The following is a 17,709-nucleotide window of genomic DNA, read 5'->3' as shown; positions in this document are numbered from 1 at the left end:
CAATTGTGGCAGTTAGTTCTGCCAATAGAAGTGAAAATTAAAACTCAGGTCTTATTAATATGCTGTGTGAGAGGTAAACAGCGCTAAGGAACTGAGCAAATTAGCGGTCAGATTTAATTTTAAGCGGACAATATTTACAGCCGTGCGCATATACTGGGGTCCCGGAGATACCGGTTCCGCGAGCCGGCCACGGAATAATGTCCCGCTAATGAGGCGGCCGGTTGCAGGTGTACCTGGGCTTCGACAAGCCGTTCTACGGCATCGTGTTCAGCAAGGGCCACTACAGCAACGTGAACTGCGTGCACCTGCCCGCCGGCCTGGGCCGCAAGGCGGCTACCTTCGACATCAGCATCCACTCGTGCGGCACCGCCGGCAACTCCGAGAACGGCCTCTACGGCTACGGCGCCGACTCCGGCTCCGGCACCTACTTCGAGAACATCATCGTCGTCCAGTACGACCCGCAGGTACGTGGAGGACAGCGCCACAAATCCTCGTCTGTCCATCTTATAAATCACTTCCTGATAACTTTTTCTTTTTTTTTAAGTCGACAATCTTTCGTGTGGTTCGATGCTGACCCCCATTTCTCCTGGCCTTTGCTAACCTTTCCACCTCTGCCCAATTTTTACACCCAACCATCTCCATAATCTGATGTGTACGGTGTCGAAGATAAAGTACAACACCCTCAAGGACAAGGTCATACACTCCTGGAAATGGAAAAAAGAACACATTGACACCGGTGTGTCAGACCCACCATACTTGCTCCGGACACTGCGAGAGGGCTGTACAAGCAATGATCACACGCACGGCACAGCGGACTCACCAGGAACCGCGGTGTTGGCCGTCGAATGGCACTAGCTGCGCAGCATTTGTGCACCGCCGCCGTCAGTGTCAGCCAGTTTGCCGTGGCATACGGAGCTCCATCGCAGTCTTTAACACTGGTAGCATGCCGCGACAGCGTGGACGTGAACCGTATGTGCAGTTGACGGACTTTGAGCGAGGGCGTATAGTGGGCATGCGGGAGGCCGGGTGGACGTACCGCCGAATTGCTCAACACATGGGGCGTGAGGTCTCCACAGTACATCGATGTTGTCGCCAGTGGTCGGCGGAAGGTGCACGTGCCCGTCGACCTGGGACCGGACCGCAGCGACGCACGGATGCACGCCAAGACCGTAGGATCCTACGCAGTGCCGTAGAGGACCGCACCGCCACTTCCCAGCAAATTACGGACACTGTTGCTCCTGGGGTATCGGCGAGGACCATTCGCAACCGTCTCCATGAAGCTGGGCTATGGTCCCGCACACCGTTAGGCCGTCTTCCGCTCACGCCCCAACATCGTGCAGCCCGCCTCCAGTGGTGTCGCGACAGGCGTGAATGGAGGGACGAATGGAGACGTGTCGTCTTCAGCGATGAGAGTCGCTTCTGCCTTGGTGCCAATGATGGTCGTATGCGTGTTTGGCGCCGTGCAGGTGAGCGCCACAATCAGGACTGCATACGACCGAGGCACACAGGGCCAACACCCGGCATCATGGTGTGGGGAGCGATCTCCTACACTGGTCGTACACCACTGGTGATCGTCGAGGGGACACTGAATAGTGCACGGTACATCCAAACCGTCATCGAACCCATCGTTCTACCATTCCTAGACCGGCAAGGGAACTTGCTGTTCCAACAGGACAATGCACGTCCGCATGTATCCCGTGCCACCCAACGTGCTCTAGAAGGTGTAAGTCAACTACCCTGGCCAGCAAGATCTCCGGATCTGTCCCCCATTGAGCATGTTTCGGACTGGATGAAGCGTCGTCTCACGCGGTCTGCACGTCCAGCACGAACGCTGGTCCAACTGAGGCGCCAGATGGAAATGGCATGGCAAGCCGTTCCACAGGACTACATCCAGCATCTCTACGATCGTCTCCATGGGAGAATAGCAGCCTGCATTGCTGCGAAAGGTGGATATACACTGTACTAATGCCGACATTGTGCATGCTCTGTTGCCTGTGTCTATGTGCCTGTGGTTCTGTCAGTGTGATCATGTGATGTATCTGACCCCAGGAATGTGTCAATAAAGTTTCCCCTTCCTGGGACAATGAATTCACGGTGTTCTTATTTCAATTTCCAGGAGTGTATTATTGTCAACTGGCGTGACAGGTAGTCAGTCGTTAAGGAAGTATGTGATAAATTCACACCAAATGAAACACATGTGTCACAATAGACGGTGCCAAATAACAGCATCAACACACACTGTGTAACTCCCCCCCCCCCCCCCCCCCCCCCCGCCTCTGGCGGCAACGCAGACGTTTTTTTCTCGCATGTAAGCGGTTACAAGCATGTCGAATGACATTCTACGATACAGTGTCCTAAGCATCTTCCCCCTTTTGCTGCAGCTCGGCACTGCATGTTTCAGGCCCTCGAGAATGAGTAAGTTCCTGCTTCGTCACGCCCCTTTACGTGTTCAATTGGCGAGAGATCTGGTGATACTGCTGATCAGGACATTTGCTGTACACAATGAAAGCACATCGTGTGTGGACGTGCATTATTCTGCTGTAAAAGCGGGTCACCTCCCTCTCGAAGAAATGACAGTACAATGGGGATAAAACCCTGTGCCGCTCGATGCTTTACCCTGCAAAAACACCAAAATGTGACCGCTGGTTGTAAGTGATGGATACTCACATTACGAGGCCTGAAATGAGATCTGTCACTCAGAAATGTCTACGGTACGTTCCCTTTGCATCTTGTTTTGTATTTTTCTTAATTCATACCCGTTCAATTTGAGATTCTTAGACATTCCGAGAAATTCTGTCATTATAGGTTATATATTATATTCCACCGACATAGCTATGAAATCACGTAGCAGTAAGTGGAGGAGATGAAGAACAGCTACCGCCTAGATATTTCGGAGATTTCTGGAATTTTTCCTGTTTTGGAAGTCTTTGAGGAAGAGCCCACTCCTTCCAGCAGTCTAGAAACAGCTAAGCTCGCCACTCGCCTCTCCATCCTAGCGTCCCCCATCGGTAGATTCCTCACCGCCATTGACCTCACCGAAAGCCGAGGTCCCGGTGCTGACGTCACATTGATCAGCGAATGTGAAATACGCTGCCTGCTCACCAGGTCTATGCAGTACACGTGTACGTCCGTTACTCGCATGCAGACAGACCCTACTCTCATCACTAAATACAGAGCGTAGTTCCTTTCTCCAGTCAACTTTTGATCGCCACCAGAGTAGCCATGCTTGGCAGCGTTATAGTGTTAGTAGTAGCCCGGCCAGAGGCACACGTGACCTTTATCTTGCTGCAAGCAGACGGTTCCCATTGGTCCCTGATGACACAGCAGTTTCAACATGTACTCAGAATTCGTCCTCGGTTGATATTCGGTCGACCACCGCTGCTCGCACAATGCGTCACTCTTGACCTGCCTATGTACTACGCGGACGTCCACAACCTGGTCTACACTTGTGGGAATGTCCCACAGACCACAGCCGAAAGCAGCGACGCACCGTCGGTACACTGTGCCCAACGTGTGCAGTTAGCCGTCGATACGTGCATTCAGTATCCCACCGGCCCGCAATGCGTATGTGTGTGTACTCGTCGGTGGGGCACGGTTATATCCAAGAATTAATATTGCAAACTGTTTTTACCCCTAAACTCATCACAGATAAGCCTGCAGAATCAAGACAGAGGGTGGGCAGTCGGGCTTCCTGAGCGCCGATGACTGATAAATGAATCATTAACACTACAGCCCCTCAGTATGCTCGTATTGTACTCCGGTGAAGCTGAAAACGGTCCTTGACGATGTTGCATGATTTTTTACGGCAAGTAAATTTTATTGTTTATATGTGTCTGTTGTTTTCCTCCTCTACTACTCTTTGCAACACCAGATTTTTTATTCCTCGATGTCATAGCAGATTTCCGACGACTTCGTCCTTTCTTCTGGTAGGCGTTCTCCATAGACCTCAATACGCACCTAACCTTACAGTACCTCTTCATTCTAAAAACTGATGCACAAACTTCTCCATTTTGTGCAATACCTGCCCAATTTTTCGGACATGTTATCCCGTCGACATGTTTTAGTAGTATATATTAGCTGTTTAAAAAAAAGTGTCGCACCTTCTTACAGGAGATAGTATTGGTCATAACTAGAAGAACATTTGCCGTGCTGATATGTGCGGAAACCAGTACCGTTCACATTTGGCTATTGCGTATAGGTAAACTCTGTACCACGCATTCTGCCACATCCTTCAGCCCTTCTCTTCCATGGAATCACGCACTCTTTCAAATACACCTCGCTCCATTCAGATTGCGTCACGTGCATTGGTCATAGACTCCTGTTATGTCTGCACATTTTCGATGGGTTTGGCGTTCGACGATGTTTCTATCGCCAGAAATCCAACGGATTCAGGTTCGCTGAACGCAGAGGCCACCCTACCCGACCTCTTCAACCATCTATCCCTCATGAAAAGTTGTGATGAGGTACTGTCGGACGATCCTTAGAAAGTGAGGTAGTGTGCCCTCGCGCATAAGCCACAATCGAATGTCACTTGGCGCTGGTAATTCACCATACAGGAATAAGTGATATAATACACCAGTTAATCTGATAAAGAGTGTGGACCTACCAGTCCAGCACCGACAATTCATTCCCATACATCGATGCTGAGGCGATCCTGAAGCCTCATCTCTGTGATTTCTCGGGATTTCCATTTGCTCACAGTAGTGCACTGTGGAAATTTCCTGCGCCATCTCTATGTATCCTGCCCTCACAAGTAAAACGGCCCATGTCTTCACAGATATTATGTTGCAGAAGAGCGATTACGAGAACTTTTCTTCTAATTTTGATCAAAACTACCTCCAGTAGCAATATGTGACACTCTTTTTCAACATCTTGCACAACATCCTGATGAAAGCCACTTGCAGCAGTGACCGGAACGTTGGTCTACGCAACAACGTGATGACGCGTCAAATGCAGAAAAAATTTATTGAAGATGAAAACGGCTGCGGAAGTGTATGCTTGCACAATTATCAGCCCTCTTCACTTTTAATTTTCTTCGATAGCATCCCTTTCTAAGCTTCCTTTCTTCTTATGCGGATTCCCGATGGTCCACGCTTCACTTCCACGCAGTACTGCGGCGCTCTAGATGGACACTTCCAACTTCTCCCCGCGTTCCACATTAATATCTGATAGCAGCAAGAAAGCCCTCTTTGTCTGTGCTAATCTGTTTTGTTATACCTTCTTTGCTTCGACCATCGTATGTAAGCTTACTGCCTATTTTGAAGAGTTCTTTCACTTCCTCCACTACCTTGCAGTTATCAAATTTGACATTAAGTAAGTCGTTAGTCTCCTTTCGACTACTCTTCATCTCCTCCGTTTTGTTCTGTTTATCCTTAAACCACATTCTGTGACAAGCATATTGTCTGCTCCTTTCAACAGATCTCTCTCGCATCCGGCCAGGAAGGTTATATCGTGTGCAAGCCTTAGCATTTATATCTCTTCGCCAGAAGTTCTATTCCTGTTTAAAAATTTTATTTCTCTCCTTTATTATTCGACGTACAGGTATATTTCTATACGAGTATTATAAATATGTAATTTTACCGTTGAAAATTGATATCCACTCTATTTGAACAACTTTATAGCTGTACTATCTTCTATATTTTTATCAGAGTACTATTTTTTTCTAAATATTGTCACAGCGCAGTAACGTTGTTAGGCTTTATCTACCAGTTATTCCTTCTCTGTTGCTCAGTTTGCAGTTAATCGTCTTTAAAGTTTCATATTCGCTAGTTTCATAGGTACTGTTACTTTACTGATGTCTTGTATGCTAAGTTTTTAGATATTTTCTTTACCATTATCGAGATATGAGGTCTGTTTGCGTTTATATTTAAGTCCCCAAATTACTTAGTTCTTTCATCGTTTACCGTAAAATTAACATTTTTGATGTCTTGCCTAATGTTCATTTTTCTCCCTGAGATCGACGTGTCTTATTGTAGCTTAAGGAAATGTTTGTTCCATTTTAGCAGTATTGTCACAATACTAGTGAACTCAGCGAAACATAAGATTGTAAATTCCGTCAGTTTCTTTACTTTCGGCAGCACAGCCACTATGAAAGTGTTACAGATTAAAACCATTTTTCAGGTGGGATTATAAACCTATTGTTAAAATTAAAATTTAATGTGACATCTCGTGTGGCCAGTTTCTGCCTTGCAGGTAATTTTCAACTGATACCTGCCGTACCAGACGCAGGTTTAATACGACAGGCTCCATTCCTGTCCTCACGCGCGCTCTTGCTTTCTAGTTTACTATGGCGAGTGTGACTTGGAAGTAGTCTTTAAAGGAGTAACTGGTCTGTTGGGGGCAAATAAATTTTAATTTTGGCAAAAGCTCGCAATCCAGTCGGGCGTACAGTTTTATCCTTTAGTTAGTTAGTTACGTGTTCCATTGATCAAGAGCACGGAAAAACCGTTATGATGTGGATCGTATCAAATCAACAAAAAATGCGCACAGGAAACAAGGGTCTTTTGTTTACATTATAGTGTTATACCTAAATATTTCTATTATCTATCCCATTCCCTTAAATGGCACAGAATGCATGTATTATATCTCCAGATTTATTTAGTCATATTCAAGAATTCATCTATGGTATAGAAGGAGTAGTCAAGGAGGTATGATTTCAATTTGTTTTTGAAACTATTACTGCTGTCTGTCAGACATTTTATTTCATCTCGTAATTTATCAAAAAGTTTTATAGCAGCATATTTTACCCTTTCTGTGCCAAAGATAGGTTAAGTAAAGGATAGTGTAGGTCTTTCTTTTTTCTGGTATTGTAATCATGAATGTCGCTGTTGATTTTAAACTGGTCCATGTTCTTGAGAAAAAATTTCATTACTGAGTAAATGTACTGTGAAGCAGTTGTAAGGATTCCTAACCTTTTAAACAGATGCCTACAAGATGTGCGACTATGAACCCCACACATTCTTCTAACTACTTTCTTTTGAGCAGTGAATACCTTTTGCCTAAGTGTTGAGTTGCCCCAGAGTATTATTCCGTACGACATCAGAGAGTGGAAGTATTCAAAGTATGTTATCTTACTAATTTCTACAACCTCAAAATTGGCAATTATTCTTATTGCAAAAGTTGCTGAACCTAGTCGCTTTAGGAGATCCAAAATATAAATTTTACTATTAAGATTCTCATCTATATGTACACCCAAAAACTTAGTATGCTCTACCCTGGCTACTGGCTTCTTTCGATGTGTTATGTTTATTGAAGGAATTATACTTTTTGCAGCAGAAATGTGGATGTACTGAGTTTTTTTAAAAGTTAGGAGCAAGACCATTCGCGGAAAACCAGTTAATAACTTTTCTAAAGACCTTATTTGTATCATTTTCTATCGGACTTTCTTTTACTGGATTAATAATTAAGACTTGCCAGCGTGTGACCGACTGTCGGTGTGGGTGCGCAGGTGCAGGAGGTGTGGGACCAGGCGAGGAAGCTGCGCTGCACGTGGCACGACCAGTACGAGAAGTCCGTCACGTTCCGGCCCTTCCCCGTCGACATGCTCGACGTCGTCAGGGCTGACTTCGCGGGAGACAACGTCGGCTGCTGGATGCAGATACAGGTGAGTCACTCCGTCGGAGCCCAACGAAAACTTTCACCACTCCGTAACAAATAAAGACCTCCTCCGGTTTCAGTACACGTAGGAACAGTGAGATCTATTGTTGTGTTATATATGCGTTTATTACACTACTGGCCTTTAAAATTGCTACACCAAGAATAATTGCAGATAATAAACGGGTATTCATTGGACAAATAAATTATACTAGAACTGACATGTGATTACATTTTCACGCAGTTTGGAAGCATATGTCCTGAGAAATCAGTACCCAGAACAACCACCTCTGGCCGTAATAGCGGCCTTGATACGCCTGGGCATTGAGTCAAACAGAGCTTGGATGGTGTGTACAGGTACTGCTGCCCATGCAGCTTCAACACGTCACCGAAACGTGTAACCAATGGCACCCCATACCATCACGCCGGGTGATAAGCCAGTATGGCGATGACGAAAACACGCTTCCAATGTGCGTTCACCGCGATGTCGCCAAACACGGATGAGACCATCATGATGGTGTAAACACAACCTCGATTCATCCGAAAAAATGACGTTTTGCCATTCGTGCACCCAGGTTCGTCGTTGACTACACCATCGCCGGCGCTCCTGTCTGCGATGCAGCGTCAACGGTAACCGCAGCCATGGTCTCCAAGCTGATAGTCCATGCTGCTGCAAACGTTGTCGAACTGTTCGTGCAGATGGTTGTTGTCTTGCAGACGTCCCCATCTGTTGACTCAGGGATCGAGACGTGGCTGCACTATCCGTTACAGCCATGCGGATAAGATTCCTGTCATCTCGACTGCTAGTGATACGAGGCCGTTGGGATCCAGCACGGCGTTCCGTATTACCCTCCTGAACCCACCCATTCCATATTCTGCAAACAGTTTATTGGATCTCGACCAACCCGAGCAGCATTGTCGCGATACGATGAACCGCAATCGCGATAGACTACAATCCGACCTTTATCAAAGTCGGAAACTTGATGGTACACATATCTCCTCCTTAAACGAGGCATCACAACAACGTTTCACCAGGCAACGCCGGTCAACTGCTGTTTGTGTATGAGAAATCGGTTGGAAACTTTCCTCATGTCAGCACGTTGTAGGTGTCACCACCGGCGCCAACCTTGTGTGAATGCTCTGATAAGCTAATCATTTGCATATCACAGCATCTTCTTCCTGTCGGTTAAATTTCGCGTCTGTAGCATGTCATCTTCGTGGTGTAGCAATTTTAATGGCAAGTAGTGTGTTAGAGATGAGCGCTGCTGCTACGAAAACGTAAATATACCGCACAGGGGTTACTTCAAGTTGTGAAGTATGTTTTAAACCGTGTGCTAACGGAAGAGTAAACGCAAACTCAATCCACAGGTCCTGGCGGCCTGTCGGTATCGTCCGACCATTGTGTCATTCTCTGCCAATGGCGTCAGTGGCGGTAGAAAGGGCGTGCGGTCAGCGGACCGCTCTCCCCGCCATTGTGGCCTGGAGGAGCTGCTGCTCGGTCTAGTAGTTCCTCCATTGGCACCACGAGGCTGAGTCTAACGGAAGAGTACGAAACCCAAATCAAAACAGTAACCAAGCAGAGTCACCCGAGGATTCATTGGACGTATATAATTTCTATGACGTCATACTGAGAACTGTAGGAGAATTAAACATCCTGCCATTATTTATAAAACTTTCATGTAGGCAAATACGTGTAAATGCCATTTCAGCCAAAACCCAAACATCCTGGAGAAAACTACCCAATCTGACAACTTCGGAAACTACGAAGTAACGACAAAACAATAGAATTCGCCAAAATAAGTCATCATATGACACTAAGCTATATACAAATTATGCGAAAGAACCTGCTGCCCTCATAGGAAGGAAGGATGATTGGGTTTAACGTCCAGTCTACATCGAGGTCATTAGAGGTGGAGCACGAGCACGACTTTTGTCAAGGATGGGGAAGGAAATCGGCCGAACCCTTTCAAAGGAACCATCCCGGAATTTACCTGGAGCGATTTAGGAAAACCACGGAAATCCTAAATTTAGATGCCGGACTTTGGTTTGAACCGTCGTCCTCCCGAATGCGAGTCCAGTGTGCTAACTACTGCGCCACTTCTCTTGGTGCTCCTTTCCGACAAGAAAGTCCCTGTAGGTCTCTGAAACAAGAAAGCGTTCCAAGCAATTGAGAAAAGTTGCAAATCATTACAACTTCCAAGGAGGGCGATCGGGAAGACGCGCTTAGCTGAAGGTCAATTATTCAAAATGACAGTCACAATCGCATCATTTATTTTGCCGCCAACCGGTTTCAACCCGCGATGGGGTGACGACTCCAGCGAGCGACCAAATGGTGTAAATTGCCCTGAAGATGACACCATCGCTGGTTTAAACTGGTTGGCGGCAAAATAAATAATGCGATTGTGACTGTCATTTTGAATAATTGATTATAAGTAAACCAATCGCTGTTATCTCCACACAACTATGTTGTCTAAAAACTTAGCTAAAGGACTGAGTGCTTCATTGTCCATCTTTTGCATTTTGCAGATCGAGAATCCATTATGTAGGAATTAACATGGAATTTTCTAAACAGAGATCTTGTGAAACTCAGATTACTTAGTCTGTCTATGGGATACCGGCACCCATGTTCATGATGTGTTCATTGACTTTCGGTATAGTTACAGTCACAGTTGCGAGCTAACACCTCGTGGACAAAATTCTTGGATGACCTTCAAGATTGGATCGATGACTTCGAAGCAACTGCAGCTCATCATAGTGTCCTTAGCGGGTAGGAATCGCCATGTGTGGAAGCACATTCAGGTTTGGGACGTATAACGGCCAAGGGAGTGTTGAAGAACTGCTCTTGTTTACGATATACACTGAGGGGCCGAAGTAGATTTAAAAGAAAATATGTAACCTTGTATAGCAAATATTGTTTTCTACCAGTCCTAATATTCACAATACATGAAGAAGTACTTCAACATAATTTCTATTTTATGATGTTACTTCATTATTCTTGTTCATTCTTTTCATTATCATTATAAAACTCGCATAATGTAATTTTAAACAAGTAAAAGTAACTTAACAGCACATAAATGAGACTTTAATGACGATATGCTCATACAAAGTGCACGAAAGCCAAGGCGAAATGGCTGCAGGATAAATGTGAAGGAATCTGAAAAAAAAAGCTGTCGGAAGAGCAGATTCAGCATACACGAGTAGAGGTCGGGCCTGGTGGTCTACGATTAAAGTGCATCCCTCTTAGCTGATAGGTCGCGGGATCGAATCCCGGCCGGATCAAAGAAACTCTGCCTGCTTTTCATCTGAACTTCACCTCTCAGTGACGTGAAGAGTCGTCAGAAACGACAGCGGATCGGTTTCCAAGTTGAACTGTAGGTCCTCTTCCCCCTTTTGGATAAATGAGGCAGGTTAACAACACACAAGTCGCCAACGTGGTGCCCAATTGAAAAACCTGCAACAAGCCACTGACCCATACGCTATTAATAATAATAATAATAATAATAATAATAATAATACAATTAGAATACAGATAAGTCAAAAATAGCTACTCTGTAATTAAAAGCAAGGGTGTTCAAATTAGACTGTAATAGAAATTCCGCTGTTTAAATGTAGAGGACAGAGCAAATTTGTGGAAAGTATGCACTGAGTGCTCTGCGAGGGGTAGGGACATTCTGCTGGCATGATAGAAAAAGAAATGGAAGTCATTTTTGAAGACATAAGGGGAATCCATTACTAACGTCCAAGTTTAACAATTTGGAAGACTTTTAATCAAATAGAGCAGAAGGGAACGATAATGGAATTTCTGCAGTCACTGGGGCAAGTGACAACCAAGCAACTATTCGACTTGATATGTAGACTATATAGGCTGGATACGTACAATAAACCTTCAGAAAAATATCGTCCACGCAATCCAGAAGATAGCAAGAACGGACAAGCTAAGAATGAACTCACACTCATCTTAACGTCTCACGCATCCGCGTTCGTGCCAGAGAATGGAAAAGAAAATCGAGAGTCTGTTAGATTAATACCTGTTTAGCTGACGGAACTATAAAAGCACTGGAGTGACAGTTCTTGCATGGAAGCAAGATTTCATTGGATTTGTCAATCTGGAGAAAGCGTTCGATACTGGTCATCGGTGCAAAATGTTGGAAATACGAGAAAAACAAGAGCAAGCTATAGGGAAAGACGGGTAATATATAAAGTGTACATGAAACAAGTGGGAACAATAAACGCAGAAAACAAATAACAAAGTGCACGGGTTGAAAAGAGGTAAGACAAGGATGCAAGTCTTTGCCCCAACTGTTCCATCTGTACATCGAAGAAGCAGTGACGGAAATGATAGGAGGTTTCAAGTGTGGGTTTAAAATTTAGGGCGAAACTATGTCAATGATAACATTTGAGATCCTCAGTGAAAGTGAATAGGTATTATAGGACCTGTTGAATGGAATGAATAGTCTAACGAGAGCAGAATATGAATTGAGAGTAAAGGGAAGAAGGACGAAAGTAATATGGTGTATCAGGAATGAGGTTAGCTATAAATTTAACATCAAAATTATTGGCCACTAAGTAGACTAAGTAAAGGAATTCCACTACCTTGGAAACAAAAAACGCATGAAGGACGAAACAAGGAGACCATACAAAGTAAACTAGCACAGGCAAAGAGGGCATTTCTGGCCAAAGAAGTCTACTAGTATCAAACATAGAGCTTGTTTGAGGTAGGCATCTATGAAAATATACATTTGGAGCACAGAGTTGTATTGTGGAAGTGAATCATGAGCGATGAGAAAAACAGAAAAGAAGGTATATAAGAAAAAGTACTACTACAACTGTGTCTTGAGAATGACTTTATTGTCACACACGACTAGTTTCGGAGGCACATTACCGCTATCCTCAGGCCGCGCCTCTGCCAAGACCGTATTAAACTTCCCTGGCGCATATATTGTGGAGTCCTTGTTACTTGTACACGTGGTCTAGCTTTCCTCAGGAGTCTCGACACCGTGTGGCATTGGAGACATCATGGTGTCCAGTAGAGACTCCTGAGGAAAGCTAGACCACGTATACTGGTAACAAGGACTCCACAGTAAATGCGCCAAGGAAATCTATTACTCTTTTGGCAGTGATGGGGCCTGAGGATGGCGGTAATGTGCTGCCGAAAGTAGTCGTGTAAGTCATAAAGTCGTTCTCAAGATGCATCTGTGGTGGTACTTTTTTCATATGTATCATCAGCCGAAGTCCCTCGTACATGCAATAGGATGGACATCTACAAATAGAAAAGAAGGTAATCGGTGTTTTTGGGATGTGGTGCCACAGAGATGTTGAGATTTAGTTGGGCCGATAAGGTAAGGATCGAGGAGATTCTCCACAGAATCGACGAAGAAAGGAGACCTGATAATATTGACAAGAAGATGTTGCAGGATGATAGGACGTGTGTTAAGACATCGAGGGCTAAGTTCCAGTGTACTAGACGGAACTGTAGAGGGGTTGCAATACATCTTATAAATATACAATTGAAATAACAAACAAAAATACTTGAGTGTTAAATTTGTCTCCTTAATATATTGTAAACTGTACGTGACAATCCAAAAATACTGTAATTTTGACGTCTTAATAAATAAGTAACAAAGTACACAAACGAGATATGAAGCACAGCTCTCTGTAGGAAGTTCATGATACATCTGTCTCCAGGTGGGCAAAGGACCGTGGGCTTCCGAGGTGTCTGGGCTGGTGAAGATCGGCCAGACGATGACGATGGTACTGGCCATCAAGGACGACGACTCGAAGTTCGACATGCTGGTGAGGAACTGCATGGCGCACGACGGCAAGCGCGCGCCCATCCAGCTGGTGGACCAGAAGGGCTGCGTCACCAGGCCCAAACTCATGTCGCGCTTCACCAAGATCAAGAACTTCGGCGCCAGCGCCTCCGTCCTCTCGTACGCGCACTTCCAGGCCTTCAAGTTCCCCGACTCGATGGAGGTGCATTTCCAGTGCACCATCCAGATATGCCGCAACCAGTGCCCCGATCAGTGTTCCGAGGCGCCGCCGCTGGCGCTCTACGGGGCCGACACCATCTACGGTAAGTCAGCCTCTCCTACCCACACTTCCAGCTACTTTGTGGTGGGCAATTTTTATTTCGTTGCTTAGTTAATGAGTGAGACTTCCGAGTATGTCTTCCGAATGGTTCACGAACAAATTCTACCAAACCTCCCTCAGCATTCAATGTCCAAACTGCCGACTGCTGTTCGTTCCAGAGATACCAGCCATGAACTTTCGTTATTATCATGAGGCGTATCTTCAGGGAATACATTTTGCTAATACAGTCGAATCGCGAATCGGAGATGGATCCCATTCTCCCTGAAGCAAGAGTTGCCATTTTTTTTTTTTTTTTTGGAGGAAACTCATATGGCACGTAACCGATGATCTACTTTGTTCAAAAACCGGTTCAGGTCGATCGGTTTGAGGTCAAAACTCTGGCACATGCAAATAATATTCCTTGATCACAACACAATCGTTGCTGTGTGGACAACATTATCATGTTGATACCGAAAAATACGATTCAAAACTGGAGTGAAATACTGAGTAGCGTGCTACTGTGTGATAATTTTTTTTTTTTTTCATTCAACAGCTGCGCTCATTTTGTCATATGCCAGAGCTAATGATTGCAGTTCGGATCATTCCACTTCTACTGAATGTAATTGTCGGAACAGATCCAGCACACAAATGCCATTTACTAGGCGTCCACTAGGTCTGGGCAGATCTATGTGACACATTACGTACCGTGACGAGGCTCTCCATGAAATATTTGACCAGTAGTCCACAGACCAATGTAAGCATTGCGTCCATCATTCTAACAACTCATTCACCCGTCAGTGCCTTTCAGTGCACGTTTTGAAAACTAAGTCATTTCTGTCTTTGAGGACTGCACTCGAGTCTTATAACTCGGCATCTTCTTCTCCACTGCAGTCACACATCGGCAGAAAAAACTGCCCAATAATCTGAACATATCTCGTGCACGCTGTTCGGCAGCTACAAATCGTATAAAATACAAAATGCATTGCAGTTATATTTCAACACAGCTGCTGGCAGTTTCGAGCATTTGCTATTTTGCAGAGTAGTGTTTACGATTTTACAGGGAACACTTGAAAATGAGTAATGCTAGAAATCGGTAGCAATAAATAAAAAAGATCTATATAGAGCAGCTGTTGTGGAATATCATTACAACTTCCAGCAGATGCCTGTGACGACATAGTACAATGCGTCGAAAAGACAACTGAAGCCTTTCCAAATATTCTGTATCTCTCCTCTCGGTATATCCCAGCAGTCCTTCTCTCCAGCAGCGAGTAAGCATCTCTATCCCACTTATCGGTATCTCTGTTTCAGAGTTCCACATCCCTGTCTTATCCGCTTTCTTTATTGCTCTTTCTTCTGCATCCATAGCTAATGCTGATTGTTCCCTTATATTCTTGCTCTTCGGCAGATGAATTAATAAAGTTTTTTTATAGTCTACTGTCCAAAGCTAGCAGATAATTTGAATAAAGCACGTATGTACCATCAACTGTACAATTGTGTGTTTATTCTGTACTGGTTTCGATTACAATAATGATCTTCACGAGAGAAAAACACAGTACATCAATGGCTCAAACAAACATTTTCGTCATATATGATCCAATCAAACGTAGAGCATACATAATTATTTTTTTTATTTTTCCTTATCAATTAAGTTTGATTATAACTAATTTAGAGGCCCTCTTGTATCGTCTCGGTCGGTATCTCTGTCTCTGGCTCCAGGAGGCTTTAGGTACGAGGGTCACTCCAAAAGAAATGCACACTATTTTTGTAAAAATACAGTCTTCATTCTGTATGCGAGAAAGTTTTACAGTGTGTAGATACATGCTTCTCGCTTGTTTTCAAACTTAGTTCAACCTGTTCCCGTGAGTGGCGCCGTCACAGCATGTCTTAACGATGGATGTTACACTTGACGTTCGTCAGAAGCAACGTGCTGTCATAGAATTTCTGTGCTGCGAAAACTAGACAGTGGGAAACATCCACAAGAGGTTGAAAAAGGTGTATGGAGATGCTGCTGCCAATCGCAGTATAGTTAGTCCGTGGGTAAGCAGGTTACGCGATGAAAACGGGCACTGCAATATTGAGGTTTGTCCTCGCAGCAGCAGGCCTCGTACTGCTCACACCCCAGACAACGTGCAGAGAGTTAACGAATTGGTGACTGCTGATAGACGCTTCACAGTGAACGAATTGTCACGCTACATTGGGATAGGGGAAGGAAGTGTTTGCAAAATACTGAAAATGTTGGCGTTAAAAAAGGTTTGTGCCAGGTGGGTTCCCAGGATGTTGACAGTGGCTCACAAAGAAACAAGAAAAACGGTATGCAGCGAACTTTTGGATCAGTACGAGAATGGTGGAGATGAATTTCTTGGAAGAATTGTGACAGGTGATGAAACATGGCTCCATCATTTTTCACCAGAGACGAAGAGGCAATCAATGGAGTGGCACCATACAAATTCACCCATAAAAAAAAAAATTAAAAAAAATCAGAACCCCACCTTCTGCTGGAAAAGTTATGGCTATGGTGTTTTTCGATTCCGAAGGACTCTTGCTTGTTGACATCATGCCAAGTGGAACCACCATAAATTCTGATGCATATGTGACGACACTGAAGGAACTTCAAGCTCGACTTAGTCGTGTTCGACCACATCGGCAAAAGCAGGATGTTTTGCTGTTGCACAATGCATGGCCACATGTCAGTCAAAAAACCATGGAAGCGATCACAAAACTCGAATGGACAACACTGAAACACCCGCCTTACAGTCCTGACCTGGCTCCATGTGACTATCATCTCCTTGGGAAACTGAAAGATTCTCTTCGTGGAACAAGGTTTGAAGATGATGACTCCCTTGTGCACGCAGACAAACAATGGCTCCAGCAGGTTGGTCCAGAATTTTACCGTGCGGGTATACAGGCGCTGGTTCCAAGATGGCGTAAAGGTAGTTGAGAGGGATGGAAATTATGTGGAGAAAGGAAAGTATTGTTCCTAAAGGATGTATCTACGCACTGTAAAACTTTCAAACATGTAGAATAAAAGATGGGCATTTTAAAAAATGGTGTGCGTTTCCTTTGGAGTGACCCTCTTAGTTCCCTGACTGACGCATTAAGTCTCTCATCTACTTGTAACTCAGTGTATGTTCCGAGCCCAGTGGCTTGCTCGAGCTTACCGCTCCCCGTCCCGCTGTGTGCAGGCCCGCCGCCGCAGCCCCTGGAGGCGTACCTGAACGCCGCGGGCGCGGCGCGGCCCCGCGACGAGCGTCGCGTGCGCCGGCAGCGGCGGGAGGTGCCGCCCCACGAAGCGCGCCGCCAGCAAGACGCCTCCGGCTCGACGCCGCCCCCGGAGAAGTCGGTGGGCGTGAACCGCGTCATCCGCGTCGTGTCGACCGGCGACCTGACGTTTCCGCTGGACGAGGCGGCGGCGCGCCAGCAGGCCATCCCCGTGGCCGAGGGCTCGACGGCGGGGGCGGGGGCGGGCCCGGACAGCGAGCCGGCGCCGCACCACCTCATCTGCATGACGACGCCCGGCTTCGCGGCGACGCTGGTGGTGCTGCTGGCCGTGCTGCTGGCGTCGTGCCTGGCGTCGGCGCTGCTGTGCGTGCGCCTGCGCCCGCTGCTCGCCGCCGCCCACAAGCAGCGCCGCCTCCACCCGCCGCCCCCGCCGCCCCAGCCCCAGCCGCAGCCCCTGCCCAAGGCGCGCAGCTGCTTCTACTCGTAGGCCCGCTCGCCGCGCCGGACTCTTCCGCGCGCTCTGCCCTTACCTCAGCCGCCGCGCACACCTGCTCCTCAACCACATTACAGCTACAGACACTTCTTCTCGGGCGTCGATCTTTCTTATCTCCTTCCTTTAAAATTCTTCCGTTAGTCTTCTTCGTCTGCTGCCTGTCTAGGGAGGACGCCTTTACGGTGATGGGAATTCTGTGCGGTTACCCGCTACGACGAATAAGCGACGTCATTTTTATGTGAGTAGGCATTTACGGCCGGTGCAAGATTCAATAAAAGCCTTCTGATCGTGTGACTGCATCGCGCAAAGTGTAGCAATGTTTCGGTCATTACTTC

General features: G+C 45.8%; 1 protein-coding gene across 1 annotated transcript in view; it reads left to right on the top strand.

Moving 5' to 3' along the window:
- Window positions 1-17,284, top strand: part of LOC124593983 — a gene marked incomplete at its 3' end in the record, with an annotated part of 89,522 nt that extends 72,238 nt beyond the window's left edge. Inside the window, exons 5-8 of the mRNA XM_047132338.1 lie at window positions 228-464; window positions 7,448-7,603; window positions 13,279-13,666; window positions 16,845-17,284. Coding sequence (XP_046988294.1) covers window positions 228-464; window positions 7,448-7,603; window positions 13,279-13,666; window positions 16,845-17,284 — 1,221 coding nt within the window. The remainder of the gene's footprint in view (window positions 1-227; window positions 465-7,447; window positions 7,604-13,278; window positions 13,667-16,844) is intronic.
- Window positions 17,285-17,709: the final 425 nt, after the last annotated feature.

The sequence above is a fragment of the Schistocerca americana genome, chromosome 1, assembly GCF_021461395.2.
Source record: "Schistocerca americana isolate TAMUIC-IGC-003095 chromosome 1, iqSchAmer2.1, whole genome shotgun sequence".
Classification (NCBI taxonomy): domain Eukaryota; kingdom Metazoa; phylum Arthropoda; class Insecta; order Orthoptera; family Acrididae; genus Schistocerca; species Schistocerca americana.
Note: the sequence above shows the minus strand (reverse complement) of the source record. Positions and strands in the feature narration are given on the sequence as shown.